This window comes from Limanda limanda, chromosome 4, assembly GCF_963576545.1.
Source record: "Limanda limanda chromosome 4, fLimLim1.1, whole genome shotgun sequence".
NCBI classification, from domain to species: domain Eukaryota; kingdom Metazoa; phylum Chordata; class Actinopteri; order Pleuronectiformes; family Pleuronectidae; genus Limanda; species Limanda limanda.
In genome coordinates, this window is record NC_083639.1 from 4,239,300 (window position 1) to 4,265,666 (window position 26,367).

Below are 26,367 nucleotides of genomic sequence, written 5' to 3' on the forward strand. Positions count from 1 at the left end.
GACTGATCCCAGAAAACTAATTATGTCCTTTTTTATTCCTTTAGTATTGGAAGAAGACAGGACCAACTGTAGTCCATAACACTGGATGTTTGCCTACACCCACGCCATTAAGTCATCATGGAGAAATCCTTGGCCGAGTTAAATAAAGCTGGCTCCCGCTCAATGTCCTCGCTGCAACCTGAACCAGCGGACATAATGCGCAGCAAGACATGTTTCCGCCGAGTCAGGCTGAATGTAGGGGGTCTCCCTCATGAGGTCTTGTGGCGAACGTTAGACCGGCTACCACGAACACGTTTGGGGAAGTTAAGAGACTGCAACACCCATGAGTCTCTGATGGAAGTGTGCGACGACTACAACCTCGAGGAGAACGAGTACTTCTTTGACCGACATCCGGGGGCATTCACCTCGATTCTGAACTTCTACCGCACGGGGAAGCTGCACATGATGGAAGAGATGTGCGCCCTGTCGTTCAGTCAAGAGCTCGACTACTGGGGAATCGACGAGATCTACCTGGAGTCGTGTTGCCAGGCGAGGTACCACCAGAAAAAGGAGCAAATGAACGAGGAGCTGAAAAGAGAGGCCGACAATTTGAAAGACAGAGATGGGGACGAATTTGACAACACCTGCTGTGCTGAAAAACGGAAAAAACTTTGGGAACTCTTGGAAAAGCCCGGCTCGTCCGTTGCAGCAAAGGTAATTTCCGTTGGTGGTCATGTGAAAGAGATGAGTGTGTGATTGGTTGGGGAAATCTTTACACTTGTGTGATGATGGTCTACACAGGCCTGCACATACAGTGAATGTCTGGATTGCCATGAGTTACCGGCTGGATTGCCATGAAATCTGAGATTGATATTCATGTTGCAAAGATGTCTAAAACCATCTGACTTTGTAGATGCACTGACATTTCATTCAGCACCACCTTGAGGTATAGTTTTTATTGCGGATTGCTATGGAAACTGCTTTTTGGAAAAATCTACCACTCTCAGGCCAAAATATCACTCTGTCCATTACACAAGTTTATAATCTAATACATGCAAACTTAATGAGTTTCCATCAGCATCAACTGTACTTAGTCTTAAGTACAAATCTTACAACGCTAACGTGCTAAACTAAGATGGCCGGCATGGAAAACGTGAAAACATTGTGAGCATAGTAGCATTCAGCAGCACTTTACAGAGACTTGTGTGTTTGCCAATCCATCCGTCCATTATCATACCTCTTATCATTTAAGGGTCTTGAGCGTGTGATGTTGTGTTGTTGTAGTCAAGATTTCATCATATTTAATCTTTATCAATAAGGCTAACATAATGGAGCCCGTCTGTGCAAGTGCTGTGTTAGTAATATGGAGAACTGAATATAGCTAATTACAATTTCTTCACTAATAGGAGTTTTTGACAAGTGAAGAGTTTATGTATGATTGCACAACATTCAGGACAAATCCATGTGTTTTTCTTATGTTTTGTTTCCTCGAGTGTTGGAGCAGAGAATGAACAGTGGAAATTATAGGAAAAGCCAGTGGATGGGATTTGTCAGTTTGGGATGTCTTTGCTATTATCTGCCTTTATTGTTATTCAAAAACTAGAAAGAGTCATCCCAGTCAGATGAGTTTTGTAACAGGGAGAACGGCTCGGTGCGAGCATCACAATGAAGCATCTTTGAAACCCGACACAGGGCTCATTCCCTTGGAATGCTCATGTTATCAAACTTGTTATCAGGACCATTGCTGTATTGTTAGCTCACATTTGAAAATATATCCGTCTGTTCTCCACTGCAGAACCACAATACAAACAAAAACACCTACAAGCACACATATGTTACTCTTACACTTATGTACTGGTCAGGCACCATTAAGTAATTTCAATGTCTCCTAGCTGCCCTCTCTTACAATATGAACTATACACATCTGACTCTTGAAAAAATATTCCCTGCATTTTGTCAATTGTTCTTTTATGACAACCCCTTCCTGCGTCATCCTGAGCATCCTGGAGGCCGGGATATTGAATTACATGTTTGTTCACTTAAATAGCATTAACATCATTAAATATACATAACACACACCTACATGTCATCGAGGATTGTTGGAAGATTTTTCAGGAATAGAAGGTGGGTGTGCCCTGCAATTAATGTACATATTTTAATGATAGAGTAGAGCAAGAGAAGAACATATGAAACCCAGAGAAGGACAAGATAATAAATGGGGAGTTTAGGTCATGATTAAGTCAGTTATAATATATAATATGTAGGATATTGTCAGACGAGCTTGACAAGTTAAGCAAATTAGAGAAGAAATCAGGAAATAGAACTGCTGGTTTGAAATCCTGATTGTCAAGACTATCACAATATTTGCTTGAATGAGCACGTAAGCCTGCATTTAATATTTAAGAGCCATGTCCCTCTGCCCTGGTCATAACTCGATGGTTGAGATCCTCACTGTGCTGCACATCATTTCTTAATCTGAAGGTCAATTCTTTGTCGCCTTCGATCAGCTGATCCCACGTTTATTGGCGCACAGAGACAGTTTTTCCTCAGCAGGCCTTTCAGGGAGCCACACCTGCAACCCGGGAAACCGCAGCAGTGTTAAACATGAGCGGCCTTTGATCGCACTGTTCTTGGTGGGATTGAAGGGATCAAAGAGGAAGTCTGTCTTCTTTCCACTGCGGGTTTTGTAAGGAGCACCATGCCTTGTATGGCTCGCAGCAATCCGGATCGTAAAATGGAAATTAAACTTTGCAGTTGGAGCTGGCTGCAGCCGTCACGGTGCAGGTGCTGTGAGAAACATCAGCGCTCACACATCACAAACAGACTGGGAGTCAGTGCTGCCAGTCTGTCAGGGAAATGTCTTCTTCATGGGAATCAAATAGATGCAAAAATCAATGTTTATTGTGTTAGAGCTAAGAAAGTGCTGTAGCCTACAAAAAGGAGATGACCACTCTGATTCCACCATACGTTTCTCTGTCCATTATCGCGCCCTGATATCTGCAATATATCAAAATATCACTGGAGAACAGTTTTGAAGTGCTTCCCCAAGATGTTTCCTGCGACTCTATAGCTTCCGATAGCTACTTATTGATAAGTGTGGGTGCAGTATTTACGATTAAAGTGTTCGTCATCTTTTCTCTCTTATAAGACTCTAGCAAAGGATGCCGAGAAACCTTGACTCTGTGAGAAGGAGAGTTTATCAGTAACTAATTAGCCTTAAAAACTAAGCAGACCAATCTACTTTAAAGGGGATGGCCCCTCCTCCACCACAGAATGTCCCAGCGGTGCCGTCTCCACCTGTGTTGTCCGATCCCGGTTCAGAGATGGAAATGTATGTGTAACAGACCATAAGCAGATGGTGGATGCTGGAGTTGAGCACAAAAACAAATTGTTACTAAGCAACTAAAGTACAATTTTATCATCATTGAAGGAGTGGGTATTGAAGTAGGTCTATTTGTGTTTCTGTGTGTGTGTGTGTGTGTAAAATCTCACACTGCGGCTTGCTTCCTGTATTTAAATGTTTGTACTGTAGCAGCAATATTTGTCAAGATTTTCAGGTGCAAAGAGTCGGCGTTGCTGCCCGTGTTCTTTCTGCCCTGTCGTCCTTCCTGTCTCTCTCTTTCCCTCACTGGTTCATATCTGTGCTCCGCATCCTTCCTCCCCGTCTTCGGGCTCCTCCACTATACCACCGACTAAATGTCAGGGAAATGTCACATTAATTATTCTCCAGGAGACTCCGGGCCCAATTTGAAGCTTCCCTCTGTTTACCTCCTCGTTCTAAACCACAGCATTGTCTGTCTCTTGCTCAAATCAGATTTGAGTCCCAATAAAACGAGATTGTCTGACCCCCAGCTGGCAAAGCAGGAGGCTTCCTCACCATAAGATCGCTGCCAAGAAACGTCTTTTCACCTGAAGTAGCATTTATGTCACAACAGCCAGGATTTAATGGTTTCTGTCTATACTAATAGAGGAACAGATAGACAGGAGGCTGGGGGGGGAAAGCAGCAAGCAAACAATCTTTATTTACAGTCTCACATTTACAAAAGCAGGAATTTAAAAAGTGGAACTGTAAATATATATCATTAGGCAATTACGGTCTAAGATTTACAATTTTAAATAAATTCAATAAGAAGTGAAAAGGACAACATGAGTTTGACTTCAAACACTTTTCCTGGGGAAATCCAAGCTGAGCAATAATGTTTCTGTCATTTTTGTCCTCCAAGCATCCAAAAAATGAAGAAATACCACTTCCTACTCTGTCAGGAGGTATTGTGCATCAGATGGCAGGCAACAAATTCCAATTACGCTCTTCTCATGTCACACTGTAGATGACATATAAATGCTTTTTGGCTGTATTCCTGCTCATAAATTAGTCTGCAGCCAAATCCAAGAAATGAAGCTGCCAGACTAGAATCTATCACAATTCCTGAAAGCTGAAAAGTCAAAACAAGGACGATAATGTACACGGAGTCAAATAGAAACATAACGAGAATGCTGTGTCCCAGTTGGGACAGTCTGCATGAATATCTCCTAAAGAGAAGCGTATCCTATTTTAAAGGGCCACAATGTATGTGGGTTATTTTCCGGACACATTTGCCCAACTCCCATGAAACTATTGTGTAGAGGCTGGAGTATTCAGGCAATCATCAACACGGCAAGATACCCTCAAGTTTCAAGTTTCAAGTTTCAAGAGTTTATTGTCAAATAAACAATAACTCATCTGGGTCGGATGCACATACTCAGTAAAACCTTCATATCCTCATGTAGATCCAGTCCTGTTCTGTCAAGTCCACCAATCATCTGGACCGCATCATCTAAAAACAGGGACAGGTCTTAAAAGGTACAGGTTTAAATTTATTAGGTGGGTGGCACCCCAAGGATCTATTCTTGGTTCACATGTTTTCATTTTAAATGCTACCATGTAGTCGGTTGACACAAAGTCAGTATGCTCCATTGTAGACTTAATATCTCAAATTTGAGTGTCCAACAGGTCTTACAATGTAAATTGATTCTCCTTGATTACATCAAATGATTGGCTTGGTTGTGGATTGATCACATCAAGTTGTGGAATGGTTGTGGATACAATAAAATGTTAGTGACATAAATAACATATAGCAAATATGTATGAGCTATCATACTCAATCTACTCCACAATATATTTATATATGTGTGTATGATCGGGGCTGATTATGTAAGAACAAAAACACAAACTGCATATCGATGTATATTTCTAATCTCTAAACAAAGTCCCCAGAACAGTTGCAGAGAACACTGATGAATAATTCACCCACTTCGTCAAACTTGTTCTCATCCAACATTTAAGTAGGTGGAGAAAATGTTTGGGAAGATGCTTGATTACTGCAGTATGTGTCAGTGAAGTATCTATAGAAGTTATAAGTAACCTTTATCAGGGTCTTTTCATTTGACAACATCCTTGACAGATGGTCTGATTGAGTTCTGCCTTTGATTGATGTTTTATGTTCTTAGATAATAGCTCCCTCACTACAAAGCTTGTCCAAGTGACATTTTCTCTCTCGCAGTGAGGTTTTGTGAAAGATGCTCGTTGGGCAGCCGGACTCTAAACTTGTAAAAGTACCTTTGTCCTTTCAACTCAAGCAGTTGAGTTGAGATTGACCTTTTACATCACTGCGAGCGCATCCCTCCAAACTAGGCTTTTACTTTGACAAAGACCAGAGTCTTTTGTCCTTTTCTCTGGGAACACTCGTCACCCTGACCATGACCTGACAGGAAAACAACCAGACGGGGCCACTCTGAAGGACATGTTGCGCTAAAACATATAATATATATGCTGTCCTGAGGTGAGTCACTTTCTTGTATTCATGAATTGTCTTGCGGCTGCATCAAATCGTCTCGTAAGTGGTGTACAACCCGGAGGCCTGAGGTTCCCGACCTTTTAGTCCTGCATGTAGCAAAGACACCAGAGAGAAAGCGGTCGACCGGGGGAGAATTGAGTGGCTCTGGCAGAAAGCTGCAGTGTGACCATGCAATACTGAAATCAGAAATCTGAGCTTGATAGGAGGATTAAGGTGGGACATAACATATCAGAGGTTTCTCAGGTTGTTTGTCCATTATGTCTGTGGTGTGGTGTACAGATATAAGCCGGGATCATGTGCACTCAGCGAGCGAGTGCCTCGGCGATTGCTTTCATGTCGGTTTCTCTCTCAGTCTGTCACACTGTCTCCTCTTCAACAGCAGTGCCTGTGAGTGGCTGTGTCTCATCTAACTTGCCCTGAAGTCAGATTCGAATGCAGCTATAAAAACTCTCCTGTAACCTCTGAAGGTTAAAGTCTAAATAGACCTGAACCTTAGTCCATGTATCTGCTATAGTTAAGAAAAGATTGACAGACAGATGAGGAAGGGAACTGATTAACAGCTCTGACCTACGACCAGTTATTACTATCAAGAGTCCAAAAGTAAACACACACCCACACAAATCTATATTTGCATAGTACTCAGTTTCTGTTGTAGTGACACATGATCCTAGGAGTTATTATAGATTCTCATGACAATGCTGAATATGTAAATATAACTGACTGTCTCTGAGATCTCTTTCTATCATGTCCCTTTTACACAGTCGTACATAAACGTAACATAAACGGCTTGCCTATATGCAGACAAAAGCCTTGGGAGACTTAGACATTCAGTGTAAAACATTCTTTAAGTAATTTAATTAATGGTGCTTAAATAAGATCCATGACTGTAAAATACTCACAGATCCTAAAAACATGCACATTCAAAGTCCAAAGGATTAATGTCTCCGATCTCAAACTAAGGTTTTAATTTCCAAACAGAAAATTAAACATTTGAACATTTTGATCCTTCCATGTGTCCAACAACGTTTTGAGTCAGAAAGTGACCCAACTTTTGGCCAGATGGATGGTGGGTAGATTATTCAATATGAGTAGAATTTTGTCCTGATGGTAACATCATTGGGTTTCTTTCTTTTTGCCGCATGAATAACATTTGGCTTCAGTTAGGAGACACACTCACTAGAGGAGTTGAATGCTTGGGATGATGATGGCAAAAGATTTGAAGGTCAATCGGATCTCCAAACAACTGACCCTCTAGTATACGACCCTCTCGACCTCCTGAGCCACAAGTAAGGGGGTTCGTACGAATTTGCAGTGGCAGATCTCTGGATTTTTCTAAATCAGGGGCAAAAAAGGGGCCCAGAATTTGCACAGAGGGGCCAATTATATGTCAAACTTTCATGTAAAAATTCCTGATTCAGTAAGTAAGGTGCACATTTAAGTCATACCTTGTTGACCGATAGCTCATATATCATAGTCATGTTACTTGTTAGTATTGTTGGTAAGTGTTAGGGATGTATACTGACTGGAAAGGGGTATTTCAGGGGCCAATCAGATTCCACTCAGGGCGTGTGCCCCCCAGGCCTTTATATCCGCCCCTGCAATATAGATAACTTTGTTGTGGGAATTATCATTTGATGCATTAGGTCTATATTACCAGTGAAACATAAGTGTGTTGATCAAGGAAAAGTGATGATTATTAAGAATATAATTATTACTCTTACCATCATTTCAATTCTTCGTCTCATTTTGATTTAATATTGTTTCACCTTGGACTGAGGTTTTTGGAAAGTCTAATCAGTAGTTGTTTCATCATTGTGCTTCATAATTTAGAGCTCATTCAAGAATAATGTGGAGAAGTCTGATTATCTAATGTAGAGTCTTGTCTGTGAGCATTTTACAAGTCATGTCATGCATTTTGTAGTGAAGCGCTCAGTATTTGTGGAGTCATCTCAGCCTTTCAGACTCGTAGCAAAGCATGCGTCACTGCTGCAGAAAAGGTTCACTGAAGACAGACTTTGTTCCTTTTTTGCTCTATTTACTGTTGCAGAATTTATTTCAGTGGACATGTTCTGACTGCTTGATGGGGTAAAGTTGTTAAATTGTAAAAGTGTGTTATAAATAACATAAGTGTGGTCACCAGGGCAATGATCCTGGAGTTCACGCAGGGAAGTGTTTGCACAGATCTGTTGTGGAAGGAGAGGTAGAAGAGAAATAAAACATGTATTTCACATCTGCAAAGCTAGACAGCCCCTTTGTTCATTCAATTTGGAGACGAGTGGTTACGTGAGCACCGAGCAAAAGACACTAACGCATAACTGTCCCAGAGAGGAGGGATGCCTGAGGAGCAAAGACTGTAGGGAAAAAAACACAGAGATAAATGAAGAGATCTTGAGAGTTTGAGATTGTAAACTAATTACTGTGGGACACGGAAGCTGAATCTGAGCCAGAGAAAAAGATAACGAACAAAGGGGGTTTGTGACTAAGCGAGACATAGAATCGAGCAGATGACGATCATTGAGTCAACTTTTAGTTTTTTTCAGCGTATGACTAATTTCCATTTCTTATTGAGTAGAGTTTGTAAAGCGATGAAACAATAATCTTTTTATACTGTATATTTGACTATTGCTTGACTACTTCAAATTATTCCTCCCTCCTCAGATAAGTGTTCCGGTCCAATTTTGGTTTATTGTGTTAAGACCTTCACATTTAATACAGTTATTCTTGTATTTATAAAAAGCTGATTTAATTTAAGAAATATTCAGGGCTTTTATTCAGCTATCATACCGGAGCTTTTTCCTTCCTTAAATTTAGCTAAGAAATACAAAAATTGTCTATAATAATAATTTGATGGTAGGTAGAATGTAACGCACGGAGTCACCCATATGCATTGTGTCAATGCTAGGTGGGCGTGGCTGACGCATGGTGTCAGCGGGATCAGCATAACGACAACAATCACAGTTTCGTGCTTTCGACACACAACATAGCCAGCTTTCCTGCTAACGTACCATGCTAATGCTAAAGAGAACAACGTGGGGGAAAAAATCCACAATCAGACAAACACACACCAGGTTAACCAGCTGCCTCCGACTCCATTAACGCGCTTCAGTGTTTGCTGAAACACGATTTGATTGGCTGGTGCCTGAAAAGCTCTAAAGTTGATCACAGCTGCAACGTGACACAATGGAACCACAGTTAGGTAACTCATGACGACAGCCCATTCAAAGTGAATGAGCAGCTCGAGTGTGAGCACATTAAAGATACTAAAATGTGCTTTAGTGCCAGTACATGGAAAATTAGGTTAAGATTGAAAATGCACAGAATTGGACAAGTTCACAGAGCTACATGGTCTCACGACTAACTTGTAAAACTCCTTACAAGTGAGAATCAGTTGAACCTGAATAACCTGAAAACTTTGTAGCAAGACCTCTGATAATCACTTTCATGGGGAGTGTCAGAAATGAGAGTTTTGCCTTCGGACCAGATTAAATTCCAATGAAAAGGCTCATATGCGGGACAATCATCCACATTCCCAGAGGCTGAATAACAAAAGCATCTGGTCGGTATTTTGTTTCTGCTGTGAGAGAAGAAAACAGAGGTGCAGCACTGAAAAAACAAATCTTTGAAATTAATTCTCATCAAGAGGTGTCTCAATAGACACATGCTTTGAAACAAAAGATATTCTGGGACACAGATTCCCTGCTGTTCACAGGAGAGGACGCATGCACTGTATAGTTAAAACAACTGTAAAATATTAAGCAACTTGGAAAAGAAAAGACTAATGCAGGAGGCTGGTTGATGATTGTCTGCGTTTTCTGTTTTGCAAAATGTATCGTGAGAAAAACAAGTGACTAACATGTGTAGCCTAAGAATGAAAGAATATACGTCATGTGGTATATTCCCTCTCGTTTTGATCTTACAGTATCACGACGTAATGGTGATACTGTATGTCAGAGAGATTTGCACTTAAAGAGTCACAACTTTACTCTCTAAGTCTGTGAGTGAGTGATTCATATTGAAACTCTCGGTCGGTTTCCCTGAGTCTGTGCTTACCCTGAGGAGGCGTGCTCATCATCAACTGTCACAACTACTGAATCATACACGACCACATGACGGGGAGATGCTGTAAAACGTTGACGCTGTTCTGGCGACACTGAAGAGCTTGGAGCCGGAGAAACAACGTTTCCCTCTCTGAGCGTCAGCAGGGAACCTGAGAAAAACAGACACACCGGAAAAAAAGTTTTGTCGATTACACAATTGCAGAAAGTCCGCCAAAGTTGTTTCCTCTTTCCTAAAGATTGTGGTATTGTAATGTGCAAAAGCCCACTGCAGAATGAAAGATTGCGTTTTAATGAATGAGGGGGCTGCTTCTCTTTGGTTTGGTTTAGACCACTGGGGTCAAGGTATTAGGGTTTAATTCAGACAAGAGACAGAAGAACAAAAAAAGCGCCTTGAAATGCTGTGCATCTTACATTTTCTATAATATGTATAAACTAAAATCTAAGCTCCCCTTTCATCTTTAATTTGTTGAAAAGCCCCCCCTATAATGATAAGGACATTTATTTCAATTCTTATGTTTTCAATATTTAGAGGGGTTTCAGAGGCGTGTCTTAAATTATAGGTATTTTGCAAGCTACAGTAACTACACTTGCTCATTTATGCTCAACATTAAATACAGAAAAGTCTTTATTTTGTATTAAAAAAGTGTACGGATATGGATGGAATTGATGAAATCAAGCATTAGCTCAATGCTAATGTTGTAGAGAGTGATTCAAGCCTCCCATTTTATTCCATTTTACGACTATTACACAATTCACTGGTTGTCTTCTGAGTCGGTTACTGGATGACTCCTACATTCCAACCTGCCGTTGTGTAGTGAAGAAGCTAAAACAGAAAACAAACAGGATTTTTTGTCTTTAATGAACAGAGTCAAAGGCACAGACCAGGGCTGAAAGGAGGGTGGAGATAGAGGCAGGGTTCATTGGCATATTCATAGATCCACAAATACTAAATGAGGCAAAGATGTTGAGCTACATACAAGCAATTATAAAGGGATTCCTTTTCATTTAAGTCATTTTGAGGAACAGATATGAGTCTTACAGGTTTTAATCAATGCCAGGAGAGCAAGGTGTGACTCATTCTCAACACGGGCTATAAAAAACTATACATGCTATAAATCCTCTGTTCAGTAAACGATACATCCGAAATGAAACACCTTCATGGTTCAGTTGGTGAAGGTGTGGATTCATAGGGATCAGTTGTGGGATTTGTCACTTTCTTCAGCTGCATCAACATGATTAACATGGTGCGACTGCGGCTCAGGGGGCAGAGCAGGGTCGTCCTCTTACCGGAAGGTCAGCGGTGGTTGTCAAGACTAGAAAAAGCACTTTATAAATACAGAGCATTTGCCATTTCAATCAGTCCACTGATGTACGAATGGATTTATTTCATGTGAATTTCAGTATGGTCTATTTCCTTCATTTGCATCAAGTTTCCAGGATAACTGATTCTGAGGAGTGTCAGTAATACACTTCCCTGCAGAGTAACTCAAGACCCTATGGATGGTGAGCAGGCTTTTACAAACGAGCTGATGAGCGGCAGCAGCGACAGCGTTACCGAGTGTTTGCATCACCGTTCCAGCACAGATCGGCAAATGAGCCGTGAAGCACGAGCACAGCAGTGGAGAACAGTGGACGGGGCTTTTTTTGGAGGCTATACTCTAAGTTACATCAAAAAGATTTCACCATGCAACTCAACTCGTCTTACTGAAGTAGCTTGCATGCTTGGCTCCATTAAGAATAATACATTTTATATACAACAAGTATATTCTGCCAACCAGTAGGAGCATTATACCTTGACATACCATTCTTTGAATTCTCTTCTTTACCATTTCTCACAGAAAGGGTGGCCATGGCCCTTGCAGAGAGGCCGTGTCACCATAACTGTGATATGTAACCCTCTCCGCAACACAGCCAATCTTCCACATTTATGTGAACAGAGAACAACACGCTCTATAAATCAGAACTCACAGTTCCAGACACTGTTCTTTTAGTGGCAGCAATTACAGCTGTCCTCGTCGGTGTATTTCACTCTCCACTTTCCACAAGTTTTTGTCGAACGGTGAATGAATGACTTTGTGGAAAGGACAAAGGCCGGAGACAGAAACAGTATCCACGAACGTGAGGGAGAAACGTTATCATGATGGGTGCGTCTTTCCCAGTCTCCGTCTTTCTTCGTATTTCAAACTGTTGCTTTTCCTAATGTCTGTATAGGATCAATGGACTGCATTTATACCCTGTATTTCTAGTCTTACAGCGACTCAAAGCTCTTTACACTACAAATCCCATTCACCCATTCATACAGCTTGTCTGTCAGTATCTCTATCACTCGTTTATCCCATTCACACACGATGCAACAGGCCACGGGGCCAATTTGAGGTTCAGCAGCTTATGAAGGACACTTTGACATACAGACTAGAGGAGTCATATACCGTGACTATCTCTGATTTCTGTGATAGAGACACCATCATACAGACTGCATGAACTGCATCATACATTTATTATTAGACGATATGGAAGCAATATCCCTGCACAATATGACAGACATGCTGCTATATTTGTGCCAACACTGTTTTTGTGCAGTGGGAAATTTATACCGTGGAGAAGAGATGAGATTTTGATGGGATTCAAGAAACAGATGAAGCTTTTCCACATATTGCCTCACCTCTATTATTGCTTGATATGATATTTCCTCATTCCTGAAATGCTTCTACACAACACTGACTTAGGTATTTTCATGTCTCTCCAGTCCTTATAAATGCTATATCCTCTGAGCTGAAATTCCTGATGAAAACTGCGTCCTTTGGTGCACCAGACCAGACCCTATACTGTTTCTATTTATACAGCCACCATGGACCAGCCAGAGTTTAAATATAGATGCTGAGTCTGGATTCTCTTCTTCATCTGAAATGCATGAATAATTGAGAGGGAGAGGAGATGAGGTGGGATTCATTCAAGAGATGGATGGTCCGGGCATACAGTAGATTAACATTAGTGGTTTGCTGAATCGAGTTGTGGTGCACTTTGTGCATGCAAGCGTTTCGAGTTAGGGTAAAGTCTGTTGAATGCCCCCAAAATGGCTTCTTCCAGACTTTTCTATGACCTCAGAATACAGTGTGTTTAAGGGCGTCACATTTTGGAAATAGTTATTTACACAGAGGGATGCCCATGGTATTAAATGTTGATGATGGTTCGAATACTCCTACCTACACCCACAAATCTACGTCTTCCAATACAATGAAAATCACATTACCGACAGAATATTGCAAATGTGTCAAAGGACTTGAAATGTAACTGAAGGTGCTTTCACACCTACTTTGTTTGGCCTTTTCAGTTTAGTCCGACCAGAGCGGTTGGATAGTTTTGTTGGATAGTTGGGATTTTTCTAACTAATTGAAGGACGTCATTTAACAATTTAATCTTTAAACAATAGAAAAGAAAAAGAAGCAGAAGCAACTCAAAGGTCGCAAATGTCCTGAAAATGTCCTGTGACAGTTACATTTGTAGAATTATTCAATATATTGATCTGGAAAACATAAATGTCACAAAAGTGTGATTTTCACATTGTCTTTTGCATTTAATGTGCAGATTATATAATGAAACCACTCTAAACCATCATATTATATTTATAGAATCGAGCCTTCTTCAGGAGGAGCCTGAAAGACACACACCAGGTCTGAAATGCAGCCTCCTTTACGTAAAAGAAACAAGGTCATGGTGATGGGACACTAGTTTGAATCTACAGGTTCTGGCTCTTGGTCCCTTTAAGAGCCACAAGGCACAAGATGTTCATTTGGTAAAGATGTGTGTGTGTGGGGGGGTTAAGAAATACAAAGATCTGTTCAAAGTTATAAGGAGAAGTGATGGAGGGTGTGGAGACTACAGCTGAGCCACTGCAAAAGCGCCTGTGTGTTTCAAGCTATCATGCTGGGGGAAATGTGGAAGACACAGTCTCCTCCCGTCTCCATGGAAACCCCATCTCCCTCACTGGCGGAGAGGCAGAACCCTTCCACATTCAGAATCCGGGGTGTGAATTATTCCACGTTATTTAACGCTCACAACGTTACTCGCATAAAATCGACCACTGACGATAAAATCTTGATGAAGATGAAGTGCGCTTCTGTGTTTGTGTGATGACCGTTCATCAAATCAAGTGATACAACTGCAGGAGCCCGGCATACGTTGCAAACATCTGCACAAGGCGATGCTGTCTGGCGGTTTCAGGAACTTATGTACGAGATGCAACTGAAATGCAAACAGTCTGACACAATGAAGAGAGAAACCTACATAGAAGACGAGAGCACTACAGATTGTTCGAAGCTGGATGAGCTTTGACTACGGTACAAATCAGCGATAGAAGGAAGGAGAGAGGAGGGGGAGGGAAAGACAGAGAGAAGGAGACTGTCAGACTTGCTTTTCACAAGCAGGTCCACGTAGCCACCTCCTGTCGAGCTTCAAGGGGGTTGTCATGGTGACAGTGGCTGGCAGTCGAGGCTGGGAGAGTGTTGCATGGTTATCCCTGTGGCCTCAGATGTGGCGAACGGGTTGATGGGAAACCTAGTCCGCTGGTTGAAGGATCTTAGCAATCAAGCAGAACCTGGATTTCCTCCCCACTAACCTATTTGCCCAAACCTCGTCAGTCTGTGCCTATTACAGCGTTAATTGGGGGTATACTGCCTATCATCAGGCGGTAGGTCTTATGTTTCCCTGGGTGAGAGCTGGGAGAGTTGACAGACAATGGTGTTAGGACTCACAGGAACAGGAGCTTCCTCTGCTAAACCACTGCAGCGTGTCTGTTGCTCCTGTTGCTGCTAATGAGAAAGGTGCCAGGCGGAGCACTGGGAGTTCCTCAGCTGTCACATGGGATGGCACCAGACTTAATACAGTGTGAGAACACTAAGCCCATAGCCGCTTCTAACCAAGTGGAGTTAGCGACTCATTCATTTACAGCCGCAATCCAAGCCACCATCAACTGTGCAGAAACCTTTAGAGTGACAACGGAATGGTTTTCTTTTTAGGCCAGGCGAGAAAAAATAAGGAGGATTTATTTTCTCATTTTTCTTTTTGAGGATAAAGGTAACATGTTGTGAAAAGTCTAAATAAATCTGAGGAGATTTTTTCTAAACTATTTTGCAGATCAAGAGTAAAGTCTAAAAATATTCCAACTTTATTCACGAAATAAAAAACTTCATCTGATTTAGTTGGACTTTGTTATTGACATTTTGACTTTATCCTCGAGGAAGGACATTAGAGAATGGACAGACAGTTTATTTCCCTTGCCAGGCCCTCATACTTTTCAAAAGACAAGTAGCTTATCGTGGCTGACATTAGCTGATGCTAACGTTAGGTACATATTGTCTTGTAAAAGACAAAGTCTGTATAAATTGGTCAAAGTTCAAGGTTTCATGTTTGTCGGAGCAGCGCTGGGAAGACAGATGAATGGACCTGGCCCTAAGAAAGCCAATGTAGAACAGAGGGAATTAATCATAGCAGCTGGGACACAGCCAACATAAAACCAGGGACATCGTAAATAAACAAGAGCCGGTGGCACAACTGCAGTAACATGCCCAGGAAGGAGTTTCCCCTCTTTATAGGTCCCCAAGTATAGGAGCCTCTGGAGAACTGAGTTAGTTTTGGTGTGTGTGTAGTGGATGAGAAAACTGTCCCTGTGGAAGACTCATGTCTGAGGGCTTATTCTCTCCTCTACATGGGAAATAAATGATCTTCAATATGTAACTTAGAGGAGAACGTTACAGTCAATGACAAAGGGTTGTGTAAATCTAATGTTGTCTTCTCCACAAGAATTCTCTCCTGAATATCGTCAGACTCATGAGGACTGGTTTCACCTTGGCCTAGAAAGGATGGGGGTGTGGATTATTATCTCTGTCTCCCAGTCCATTTCTGACACATATATGTTGTCTTTCCTCTCCTCTGGATAAAAATATCTCCTTCCCTTCATCGTCTCATCTTTTCATCCTTTTGTAGGCCACCAACAATAGTTGGCCAGCAGTCAGTCCCTCCCAGGGGCAAAATTTAGATTTCAAAAGTTTTTCACACACCCGAGGTAGAACAAAACACGACCATATTCAATCACAATTTCATTAATGTCTCCTTCATTAAATGAACCTTCATAACTGAGAGAAACTATTGCTGCTCTGTCAACGTAATAAAATATATATATAATACCCTACTGGCTATAGAACACATGTAGCCCCTACTCTCTTTTTTTAATAACATGCTAAAATGGTTAAAAAATAATAAAGGTGATAAAAACCACACCTGTGACATTTTCTGCAGATATAGACATTGAAACTATAATAAAAAGGGTCAGCACCGTGACCTCATCCATCCACGCCTCCGTTCATTATCTGTACTGTTAATCCTTCTGAGGGCTGTGGGGGGTCTGAGGCAATTATATGACCTCATGTCGGATATGATTATATTATGTTAATAAGTTAACAGAACATCACAGGGCAGTAAACCCAGGCCGTTTTAATGCTCTCTCTCTCTCTCTCTCTTTTCTCTTCTCTCTTCTCTTGCTTGCTTGCGGCGAACAAGGATAAACAAAAACCATGTGATTGGAAAATGGAATCAAACATTCTATTATTGATAGCCATTATCAAAGGTAAACTCAGTATAGATAGATGGGGCCGACAGTATCACCTGCTTGTGAATCATAGCAGTTTGCAAAGCAGCCATCACACACAGACGTAGGTGAACTGCACCAGGGCGTTCCCAGGTTTTGTTGTTCAGCAAGAATCGTCCATCTGAATGAATCCGTCACAGGAAGATCAGGAATAGGCTACTGTTAATATATGTGGGTAGTATTCGAGCTCAATTAAAGTAAACCGAGCAATATAAAAGACCCTGTTAGAACCTTGTAGAATTAATGTTAGTGAATTTGGAGTTAATCAGTTGGACGGACTGTGCTTGTTTAAAATAATATCTTAAAAAAAAGCAATCAAAGTTATATTTCCTGTTTCATTTTGAAACTTCTCTCCTTCTGTGTCCCTCTTACTGTATTTGTCTGGTTTCCATCCTTTGCTGATTACCTGCCCCGCCTTCATTTGTTGAACCTGTATCTTGTTAACTTTGTGTATTTAGTCGCTGTGTGTTTAATCTGCATTTGGGTCCTCATCCGTTCCTAGACATAACAAAATTAAGCTGCTGGTCACTCTCAGTTCTGGTTTGTCAATATACTACAACTACATTTATCACACTTGCAGGCAAGGGCCATCTTACACATGGCTGCTACTAACATCTGGTTATTTGTGCGACTCAATCCACTGTGAGTCTATGAATAAGCCTGTAATTATGTTGATGTCATTATGGCCATGTCTGGAGCCCAGCTCAGCCTTTTTCTGAGACATTTGTTTATTTGCAGCCTCCTTTATCTCAGATTTACAGTGGTTTGATGAAATCAGCGTTTCTTGACATTAAACAACCCAGAAAAGAAAAAAGGTAAGGACAAGCAAGGTGGTTTGAGAGAGAGCATCATGTGCAAAGACAAGTATCATCCAGAGCAAATAGGCCAGTGAGAGAATTGTAGGGTTTCCCGGTGGAACTTGACCTCATAACCATAGTCATACAGGAGCAGCCTTCATTAGAGATCTTTTTATAGCATCTCAATCCTATTACCCCACTGCTCTTCCATGGCTACAATCACCATGGCTTCAAGTTTGGAATATGTTAGCAGCATGTACTTTAACAAGAAGTCAACCTTAATGGGGTGTTTTTGCCAATGCGGAGTATTATTTACTTTGTGTAAATATTTTCCTTCAATGTCATATTTTTCCATTCTAGAAAGGGCTGCTCTCTTGAGTCTTGTGATGCCCTCGTCATGTCTCCCCCCCGCTCCTCCCTCCCTCCCTCCCTCTCCGGTTCCAGCACTCTGCTCTTGAAGTGTTTGGTTCAAATAGATTTCCACCAGAGCAGGAGGAGAGGAGCACGGAGGGGAGAAAAACACATAGGGTCATTATTCATGTCTGCCGTGACGCTATGGAAACAGTGTCCTCCTGCTCTGATTGGTCATAGATAAGGTTGCCTCTTTAGCCATCACTTTTACTCCTGGGAGTGGACTCCAACTTATTAGGCCGTTGCTAAGGCCCACGCTGTCAGACACCTCCTATTGCCCTATTTCTCCCTCGGCTTTTCCTCTGGGCGATTTGTAGGGAAACCCTGCATCGTGTGCTCTGTTTGATTAAACAAATGACTATGTGTTTTAACCAGTAGATCCATGATCAAAGGAACTAACACCGATATAATTCATTTCATTTTGGGGTTTTTTTGTATCACATGGGTGTGTTATGAATGTTTCCTGCCTACACTGCAGTGTTGTTTAAGGCTCAGCTGCACTTAGTTTTAGAAGCAAGTATTTATTTAAACTGTTCTAGTATTTCCTCCCTCATATTACATCCAAGATTCATTTGTGTGGGCTGTTCCCAAACATGCTGTGTTCCAGCTATAGCCTCCTACTCGTCCTCTAAATTGTGCTGTTTGGTCGTGTTTCAGAATTGTTTGGATTCATTCAGGGTGAATATAATATAATAATAATATAATTTGTTAAGTAAACAATGCTCTACTGTAATGTATGTCCCTGCAGTCTCAATCAGTCTTCTGTTATTCTACAATTCCATCCATCCATCCTTTCACCCACCCATCCTTCCTTCTATCCATTTTCTTTCTCTTCTTCAAGTCGGGTTGCTGTTGCAGCAAACTAAACAGGGTGCTCCTTTCCCCAGCAATGATTTCCAGCTCTTCTTGGGGGATCCCAAGGCGTGTCCCCAGGCCAGATGGGACATATGATCCCTTCAGAGAGCTTTGGGTTTACCCCAGGGCTCCCCATAGTTTGGAATGCCTAGAAAACCTCCAATGGAAGGCGCCCAGTAGGCATCATAATCAGATGTCCAAAAGGACTCCACTGGCTCCTTTGAACATGAAAGAGCAGAAGCTATACTCAGAGTTCCCACTGGATGTCTAAGGCTAAGCCTAGTCCCCTACAGACCGAGTTTATTTTGACCACTTCTGTTGTATTCTTTCAGTCACTAACCAAAGTTGGCCGTAGGCGAGGATTGGACCGTAGATCAGCTGGTAAATTGAAAGCTTTGACTTCTGGCTCAGCTGCTTCTTCCCAACAATGGTCCGGTACTACCCCATACATTACTGATGACAACAAACCAACCTGCTTGTCCATCTCCCCCTCCTTCTTACTAAACCCTGAGAAATTTGAACTCCTTCACCTCCTTGATCCGCCATTATATATATATATATATGTATGTTTCATGAGAGGCAGAGCAGCCCAGAGGGATGCTGATGCAGTCAAATGCTGCTTTCAAGAAACCTTGACATTTTTTACATTACACGGAGGACCTATATATCTATACACAAACGTCAGAGTCAGGACTGAACATTAAACATATTTTATTTACCCTTCCAGCTTCATGGTACAGAGTATGTCTGATTGAGGCCAATTTTCAAACAGATAAAGCAGAGCTATTTCCAATACATTCACATATCAAGACTTTAAATATCCCAGCATACTTCAGATTTCAAGACCAATAATATTTCACCCAACATCAGCTACGATGGAATAATCAGATATTTCCCCCTCAGGCTGCCATTCTGCATTTACATATGTAAATAAAAACTTTAGACATCACATGGTGTTGGATGCCAGAAAAAGGGCCCAGAGTCTAACCTTTAACAGAGGACAACAGTCGAGCTATCAGTTCATCACAAACTAAACTCTATAAACATTAAATCAATTATTCTGTATCTTTCATCTGACTTGTACATGGTTACAGAGCGGAGAGCAGTGCAACATTTCCTCAGGTCTCTCTCGTTGTGGTTTACAGATACTTATTCTGATCAAACAAGCTCATAAAGAATATATTCAGGGATTTCTTGTTGACACTATACACAAAGGTTTGGGAGGATAGCTGTCATAAAATGCTGAAAGAGATGTAGTCTGCCTGGTTGGCAAGATTGGTGGAGGGTGTGTGTGTGTGTGTGTGTGTGTGTGTGTGTGTGTGTGTGTGTGTGTGTGTGTGTGTGTGTGTGTGTGTGTGTGTGTGTGTGTGTGTGTGTGTGTGTGTGTGTGTGTGCTTTCTGACAGACTTTCCAGTTCTCTGTACTGTGTAATGTAAATGAAGCGTCATCTAGTGGATTCTGTCCCTAAAGCATGTGACTGGTGCATGTTCATTTTTATGTCACACACTGTCACTTTAGAGGGATGCAAGGGACATGCAATGATGCCCACCCCATCCCCCTAAATCTAAAGGGCGGAATCTGTGTAAAATATTGTGATTAATATTGTAAAGATAACTTGTTTTAAACCCTCTTCATGATCACAGCCCTGAGGCCTTTTCATCTTGGTGGAAAGCATTGATTGGTTGGTCCTGAGCAAGGTCGGCGCTGTGTGAGAATAGAGGGCTGGCTAATTATCTGAGCAGCTTCATACTAATTTCAGTGGAGTAAGAGTATTGAGAAGCAAATTTGAGGGTTCTTTCTGTGATCATAGCTACTGTAGTGCCCCCATGAGGTAGGATTTTTGGCATTTAAACTATTGAAGTGCCATAGATTTCTTGATGAATTTTGGTTATCGCCTGGCTTTTCCCTGCACAACCATGAGGTCCATAGTTGTGGTTTGTGTCCCCTCAGGATGAATTGTAATAAGTTTGGTGATCATCTGCTTTTTCATCTAGCGCCCTCATAGGGTCAGAATTTCATCCCGTCAACACTATGACAATATGTGTTAAACAAATTACTTCTCATCCTCAGTTGTGCCATTTGTTCATTACTAGCAAATTTTAACATGCCATCAAGCAAACATTATAACTACAGATAATCAGCATGTAAGTATAGTCATTGGGAGCAGGATAAGCACAACAATAACTGTTGTGAAAATGTCATATGCAGACATCCTGACTCCAATCGGGTAAAGATATCTAATAAATGTGATTAGGTTTTCTTTTTTTCTATTAAATAGATTGGATTTTGTGAGCTTTTGTTTTTGTTTATTGGTTGCTAAACATTATTCTGGACTGAAGCACGTTCAGACATGAGGATAAGCCTGATAGGTGAGTCATGAATAAATAAGTGGTCAAAGTCAATCCAATCCAGTAGCTCTCAGCCAATCACACACTGCGTCAGGCATTTATCAAAGTTTTCTTTTGACTGTAAGGTTTTTCGAATTCACTGACTGACTGAACTTTCATGCTGTAATCAAAACCCTTTTATTTTCTAGTGTATATTGTCTATTTGTACTAGAAATGTTTGCTAAAGTTCATATCTGATGTCTGATATTAAACTGAAATACTGGTACTTGTCTTTCAGATCCTGGCCATCATCTCCATCCTCTTCATTGTGCTGTCCACCATTGCCTTGTCTCTGAACACCCTTCCAGAGCTGCAGGACACCGATGAGTTTGGCCAGTCCACAGACAACCCACAACTGGCCCATGTGGAAGCTGTGTGTATTGCCTGGTTTACCATGGAGTACCTTCTTCGCTTCCTCTCCTCCCCCAACAAATGGAAGTTCTTTAAAGGTCCCCTAAATGTCATCGACCTACTGGCCATCCTGCCATACTATGTCACCATTTTCCTAACAGAATCCAACAAGAGTGTGCTGCAATTTCAGAATGTCCGCCGCGTGGTCCAGATTTTTCGGATCATGCGTATCCTTCGTATATTGAAGTTGGCGCGTCACTCCACAGGCCTTCAGTCTCTGGGCTTTACCCTGAAGAGGAGTTACAATGAGCTGGGCCTCCTTATCCTCTTCCTGGCAATGGGTATCATGATCTTCTCCAGTTTGGTGTTTTTCGCTGAAAAGGACGAAGAGGATACAAAGTTTAAAAGCATTCCAGCGTCTTTCTGGTGGGCTACTATTACTATGACCACAGTAGGCTATGGAGATATATACCCAAAAACTCTCCTGGGAAAGATTGTGGGGGGGTTGTGCTGCATAGCTGGAGTGCTGGTGATTGCCCTGCCAATTCCCATTATTGTAAATAATTTCTCTGAATTCTATAAGGAGCAAAAGAGGCAGGAAAAGGCAGTTAAACGGAGAGAAGCCCTCGATAGGGCAAAGAGAAACGGCAGCATTGTCTCAATGAACTTAAAAGAGGCATTTGCTCGTAGTGCCGAACTGATGGATGTCGTTGTAGAGAAAGGTGAGAGGCCTCATGACAACAATCTCTCTCCAAGTCGCTGGAAATGGACGGCTAAGAGGGCTACATCAGAGACAAGCTCAAACCGTTCCTTTAACGCCCAGGAGTTAGGTTCTCCAGACAAGGGAGATGACAGTCCCCAGAGGCTAAATGTGCAGAAACTAGAGGAGATGTACAACCAGATGGCAAAGACACAGTCACAACCCAACCTCAATGCCAAAGACAGAGGCAATAGAGTCAACAAACAGAGAGATGAGATAGAGCTGGGGGCCATACAAGATCACGGGCCACCAGTGTTAGGAACCAGAGAGGGAGTAGGGGACATGAAAAGCTTGTCTAGCTTTGACAGCTACATCAGTTGTGCAACAGACTTCCAAGAGAATCCACGTTTCCTCCATAGTCCAGCAATGGACCTTGGTCTTCAGGAAGGTAACCGACTCTCCCACAGTCCGGCGACAGCGCTGTCCCATCGCTCTAGTGCAAAAACAGGTCAACAGACCTCTAGGGAGTGTCAGCCCATGCTAACTCCTGTGTCTGTCACAAAGCCCTCATACTCAGATAATGCAAGGAAATTCTTCTTTCCTGGAAACTCGAAAAGTCTTATCCCTAAAGGAGGCTGCCGCAGTGATGGGGAGTCAGGCATGTCCCCGCTCTCAGACAGCTCAGTCCTGTCAGACCATTCTCTTTTAAGTCCTGAAGTTTCTATCTACACCACTGCCAGCAGCAGGACCCCACCGATGTCCCCAGAGAGCACGACCCTGGCTCCAACTGTCTTCACCTTCCACGACTCCTCCATCAGCAAGTACATTGACGCCGACACAGACGATGACGAGCACCTGCGCGACATCTCTGACGCAAGTCCCTCAGATTGTCTGTTGGCAGGAAAGAGCCCAAAACGCAGCATCAACATTAACTACCAGAGGGGCACCAACCATTTAGAGGCAGCCCAAAAAATGCTGGGCCAAAATTGCTTGTTCGCCCATGACGGGATTCGTGGGGTGGCTCATGAGAATCACGTAGGACATGAAATGGCACATAGACCAAAGGTTGAGAGAGGGCGTCAAAATGCTTTGGATAAAAGCCTCTGAGGTACAAGTGGAACAGAAACAAATGGGAAGCTCGGGCCAGAGCGTTTGTGATAAACACGGTAGACAACGGAACGAGAAGGAAAAATAGTCTCTCTTAAACATTTCACAAATTACCTGAGCATGCTGCTGGGCAATGAGCTCCAAGTGAACATGTGTGGTGAATACTCTGGGAGAATAAACATTTCTAAATCTGAGAATGTCACTGCCCCTCCTTCAGCTCATTCCTCTTAGCGGTATTCCACACCCACAATACAAAGGAGCACTCCTGGGTAGCCGACAGGCCTGGTCAGAGATCCCTGTGGAATCAAGGGTAGTCAGAGAAATCTAGTTTTGTGGTTGATACTGGTGTAACCCAATTGAATGATGTGGTTTTAGCTGCAGGGGTTTATCTCTATGTATTCTCTAGGAAAAACCAATCCCAGCTGCCCACTGTCCCATTACAGAGTCCACGTTCATTCTGTAGTCTTGAAGATACAAAAGAGGACCTAGAAGCCTATAAGCTACTTACTTGTGCCCTCCATTCCCAAACCTGGCCTTAGTCATTTACATTTGTAGGGGTGTGTATGTCTTGGGCTTGTATGTCTGTGTGTGCATGTGTGTGAGTGTGAAGGCCGATGGGTGATGTAATGCAAATTCATGTATCCACACTCTTGAGATTGTCTTATCTGATTTATTTTTATATACAGTAGATAAAAGAAGGGTCCTTATAGAAACATGTGATTTGCTAGTCTGCTGTGTCAAAATCAAATTTGAGGAGTTAACCTCTAAAAGGTTGAATGTCTGCAGTTATCAGAGGCTTCAGCCCATCCATTACCATGAGCTCTCGGTCTTGAACAGTGTTTTGCTGTCCCCAATGTTATCATGTCATAGTAAGATTGGATGATACTTTCGAATCTCCATCTGTGAATATTTTTCTTTGCACCCTATTATCATTTTTAAGGGCGATGGTGGTGGACCATGATGTTTTGACATAAAAATAAGATTCAGAGGTTATAATCTTGACTGCAGCACATGCGCACATTTATGGAGCATGCATGCAGTCAATCAGTCAACGTCCAAAAACGTAATACGTGGAGAGAATTATTAATGAGAAAGTCCTCTAATGTTTTTTGTTTCAAGCTTATTGACATGTTTAGGTTTCTGTAACAGATGTTCAGCATGCGCTGGCCTTCCTTTGACCAATATGAAAGCAGCCAAAGAGATCACACAGATTCTTGAGAGCAGGGGTCAAAGTACACTCACTGAATATACACAAGCAGGTTAACTTGAATATATATATATATCAGCTGTAATGCCTGAACTGAGGAAACTCATGCATGAGCACAAACTCACACTCACAGCGGATCCACGCAGTTACGGAAAACGATTTTCAGAATACATAGATACACTTAGTTTCCATGGCGACCGCAGCGGCTCTCAAAGGCTGGCAGCAGTTTGTTTATTGGACATGAAATGGATTTATTGCATGTAACGTATATTCACACATACATATATAGCCTACAAGAACACACAGACATGCTTAACCTGAACATGTAGTAACATGTGAGCAGAGCCACTACTCACTGCACACATTCATGAGTGTAAATGCAACAATATGACGTGAGGACCTTGTACATTGTAACGCTTGTCTTGAATCTTCGTAGCATCCCATAAATTATTATAATTCCACGCAATATAAATGAGTTTTAGATTCTTGACGGTTAGAAACCCACAATGCATTTCTCTTTTATATATTTTATATTGTCACATAGCAAAGAGAAAGAGTCTTCTGTAAAATATGTGACTGTCACTCGCTGCAGTTTAAATGAAGAATGACCAAGGGAAGAAAGTGTTTAATCTGTAAATGAAGAGCATATATTATCACAAAAATTAAGACGTTATTTTTGCAGAAGGGCGGGAAACAGGAACATGAAATACAAAAATTACAATAAAAACAGAAAAAGACCGTTCAAGACATTTAATGTGCTGATACCATCTTGGGGAGTCAAATTCTATAATAGCTACTATTTGTTTTTACATCTAATAATATCATGCTTACATGAGCACAGTTAATCACAGTTTCTCTGGTGTTGACGAGCTGAACGGAGAAGAACCTCACTGCCAACTGAACAGCTCCTCAAACAAACCTGAGCAAACAGTCAAATCTCTCTCAGCCACATCCTGACACAAATACAGGACCGTAAGAGATAGCACTGAAGAAGCCATTGCACTTTCAAACACGGAGGTGTCAGGTGATATTTGTTCAGAGAGTCAACGGGAAGTGGTTGACATGTTCTTTTTGTGTTGTGGTTAAAAGTCAAATCACAAACCCTGATTTCATTCCCTGTTTTAATCACATTTGAACCATTTCATATTGCTCTCCATAGTGATAGGAGCTGGGTTGTGTGAAATGAATAGCAATGACTGCGAGAGGCAAAGGGAACCGTGTGTGTGTGTCTCTGTGTGTTTGTGTGTGTGTGTGTCTGTGTGTGTCTGTGTGTGTGTGACTGTCGTAACTAGACCCGTGTGGCTGCCACTTAATGGAAAAGAATAAGATGAATGTGTTTCTGATATGAATGCATGCATGCATGTTCGGGGAATCCTGCTTTTGTTTTTTCTTCATACTTGCATTTTCGACTGTAACATGCAGCAGTAACCAATTTTAATACCAAGAGAACTGTAATCATGTGAGAAATTAGGATTCATTTGACACGTTAATCTATTCATTTACAGCTGTGAGCAGGGGGATGGGAGCTGCGTCACATGAATCTTACTTAGCAACCAATCACATACTTGAATAACTAAGGGTGGATGGTTTGAAAAATCTATTATATGCAGCATCATATTGCCAGCTTTCCTTTGTATTCTGGTGAAATTACAAAGTATTGTACTCACAATAAAGTCAGCAGTTAGAAGCCAGGTTCACACAAAAAAAAGGATTTTAAAACATAGAGTTCGATAACATCTTTAAAGAAGTTTCCCAAAATTCAATGATGTGATTTTTAAAGTGATAAAATATATATTGTATAACAATTGACACATTTACATTTTCCAGATGAGGACATTCAAATTGGATCTTATTCAAGTCTCCCTCAAAAAACATGTGTTTAAAAAGGTACTGTCCTCAATCAATATTAATAATTCTTCATATTGTATTGTGAGGTTGGAGTGGCATGGTTTTTCTTTTAAAACAAAATCAGTCTCGAGCAAAGAAACATTTGGTTCATAGGTTAGTTTTTGATGAACATTTTATTGCACATTAATGT

General features: G+C 41.6%; 1 protein-coding gene across 1 annotated transcript; it reads left to right on the forward strand.

The window, feature by feature from the left end:
- The first annotated feature begins 99 nt into the window (after positions 1–99).
- Positions 100–23,122, forward strand: kcnb1 (potassium voltage-gated channel, Shab-related subfamily, member 1). The gene is made up of 2 exons (XM_061070286.1): positions 100–693; positions 21,203–23,122. The coding sequence occupies exons 1-2, from the start codon at positions 118–120 to the stop codon at positions 23,120–23,122; spliced, it is 2,496 nt and encodes an 831-aa protein (XP_060926269.1). The 5' UTR covers positions 100–117.
- Positions 23,123–26,367: the final 3,245 nt, after the last annotated feature.

What these genes read in the sequence shown, in the direction of transcription:
- kcnb1 (XM_061070286.1), top strand. Translation starts at nt 118, where the DNA reads ATGGAGAAATCCTTGGCCGAGTTAAATAAAGCTGGCTCCCGCTCAATG. An exon ending in GCTCGTCCGTTGCAGCAAAG is followed by an intron (nt 694 to 21,202) that starts GTAATTTCCGTT and finishes CTTGTCTTTCAG; the next exon opens with ATCCTGGCCATCATCTCCAT.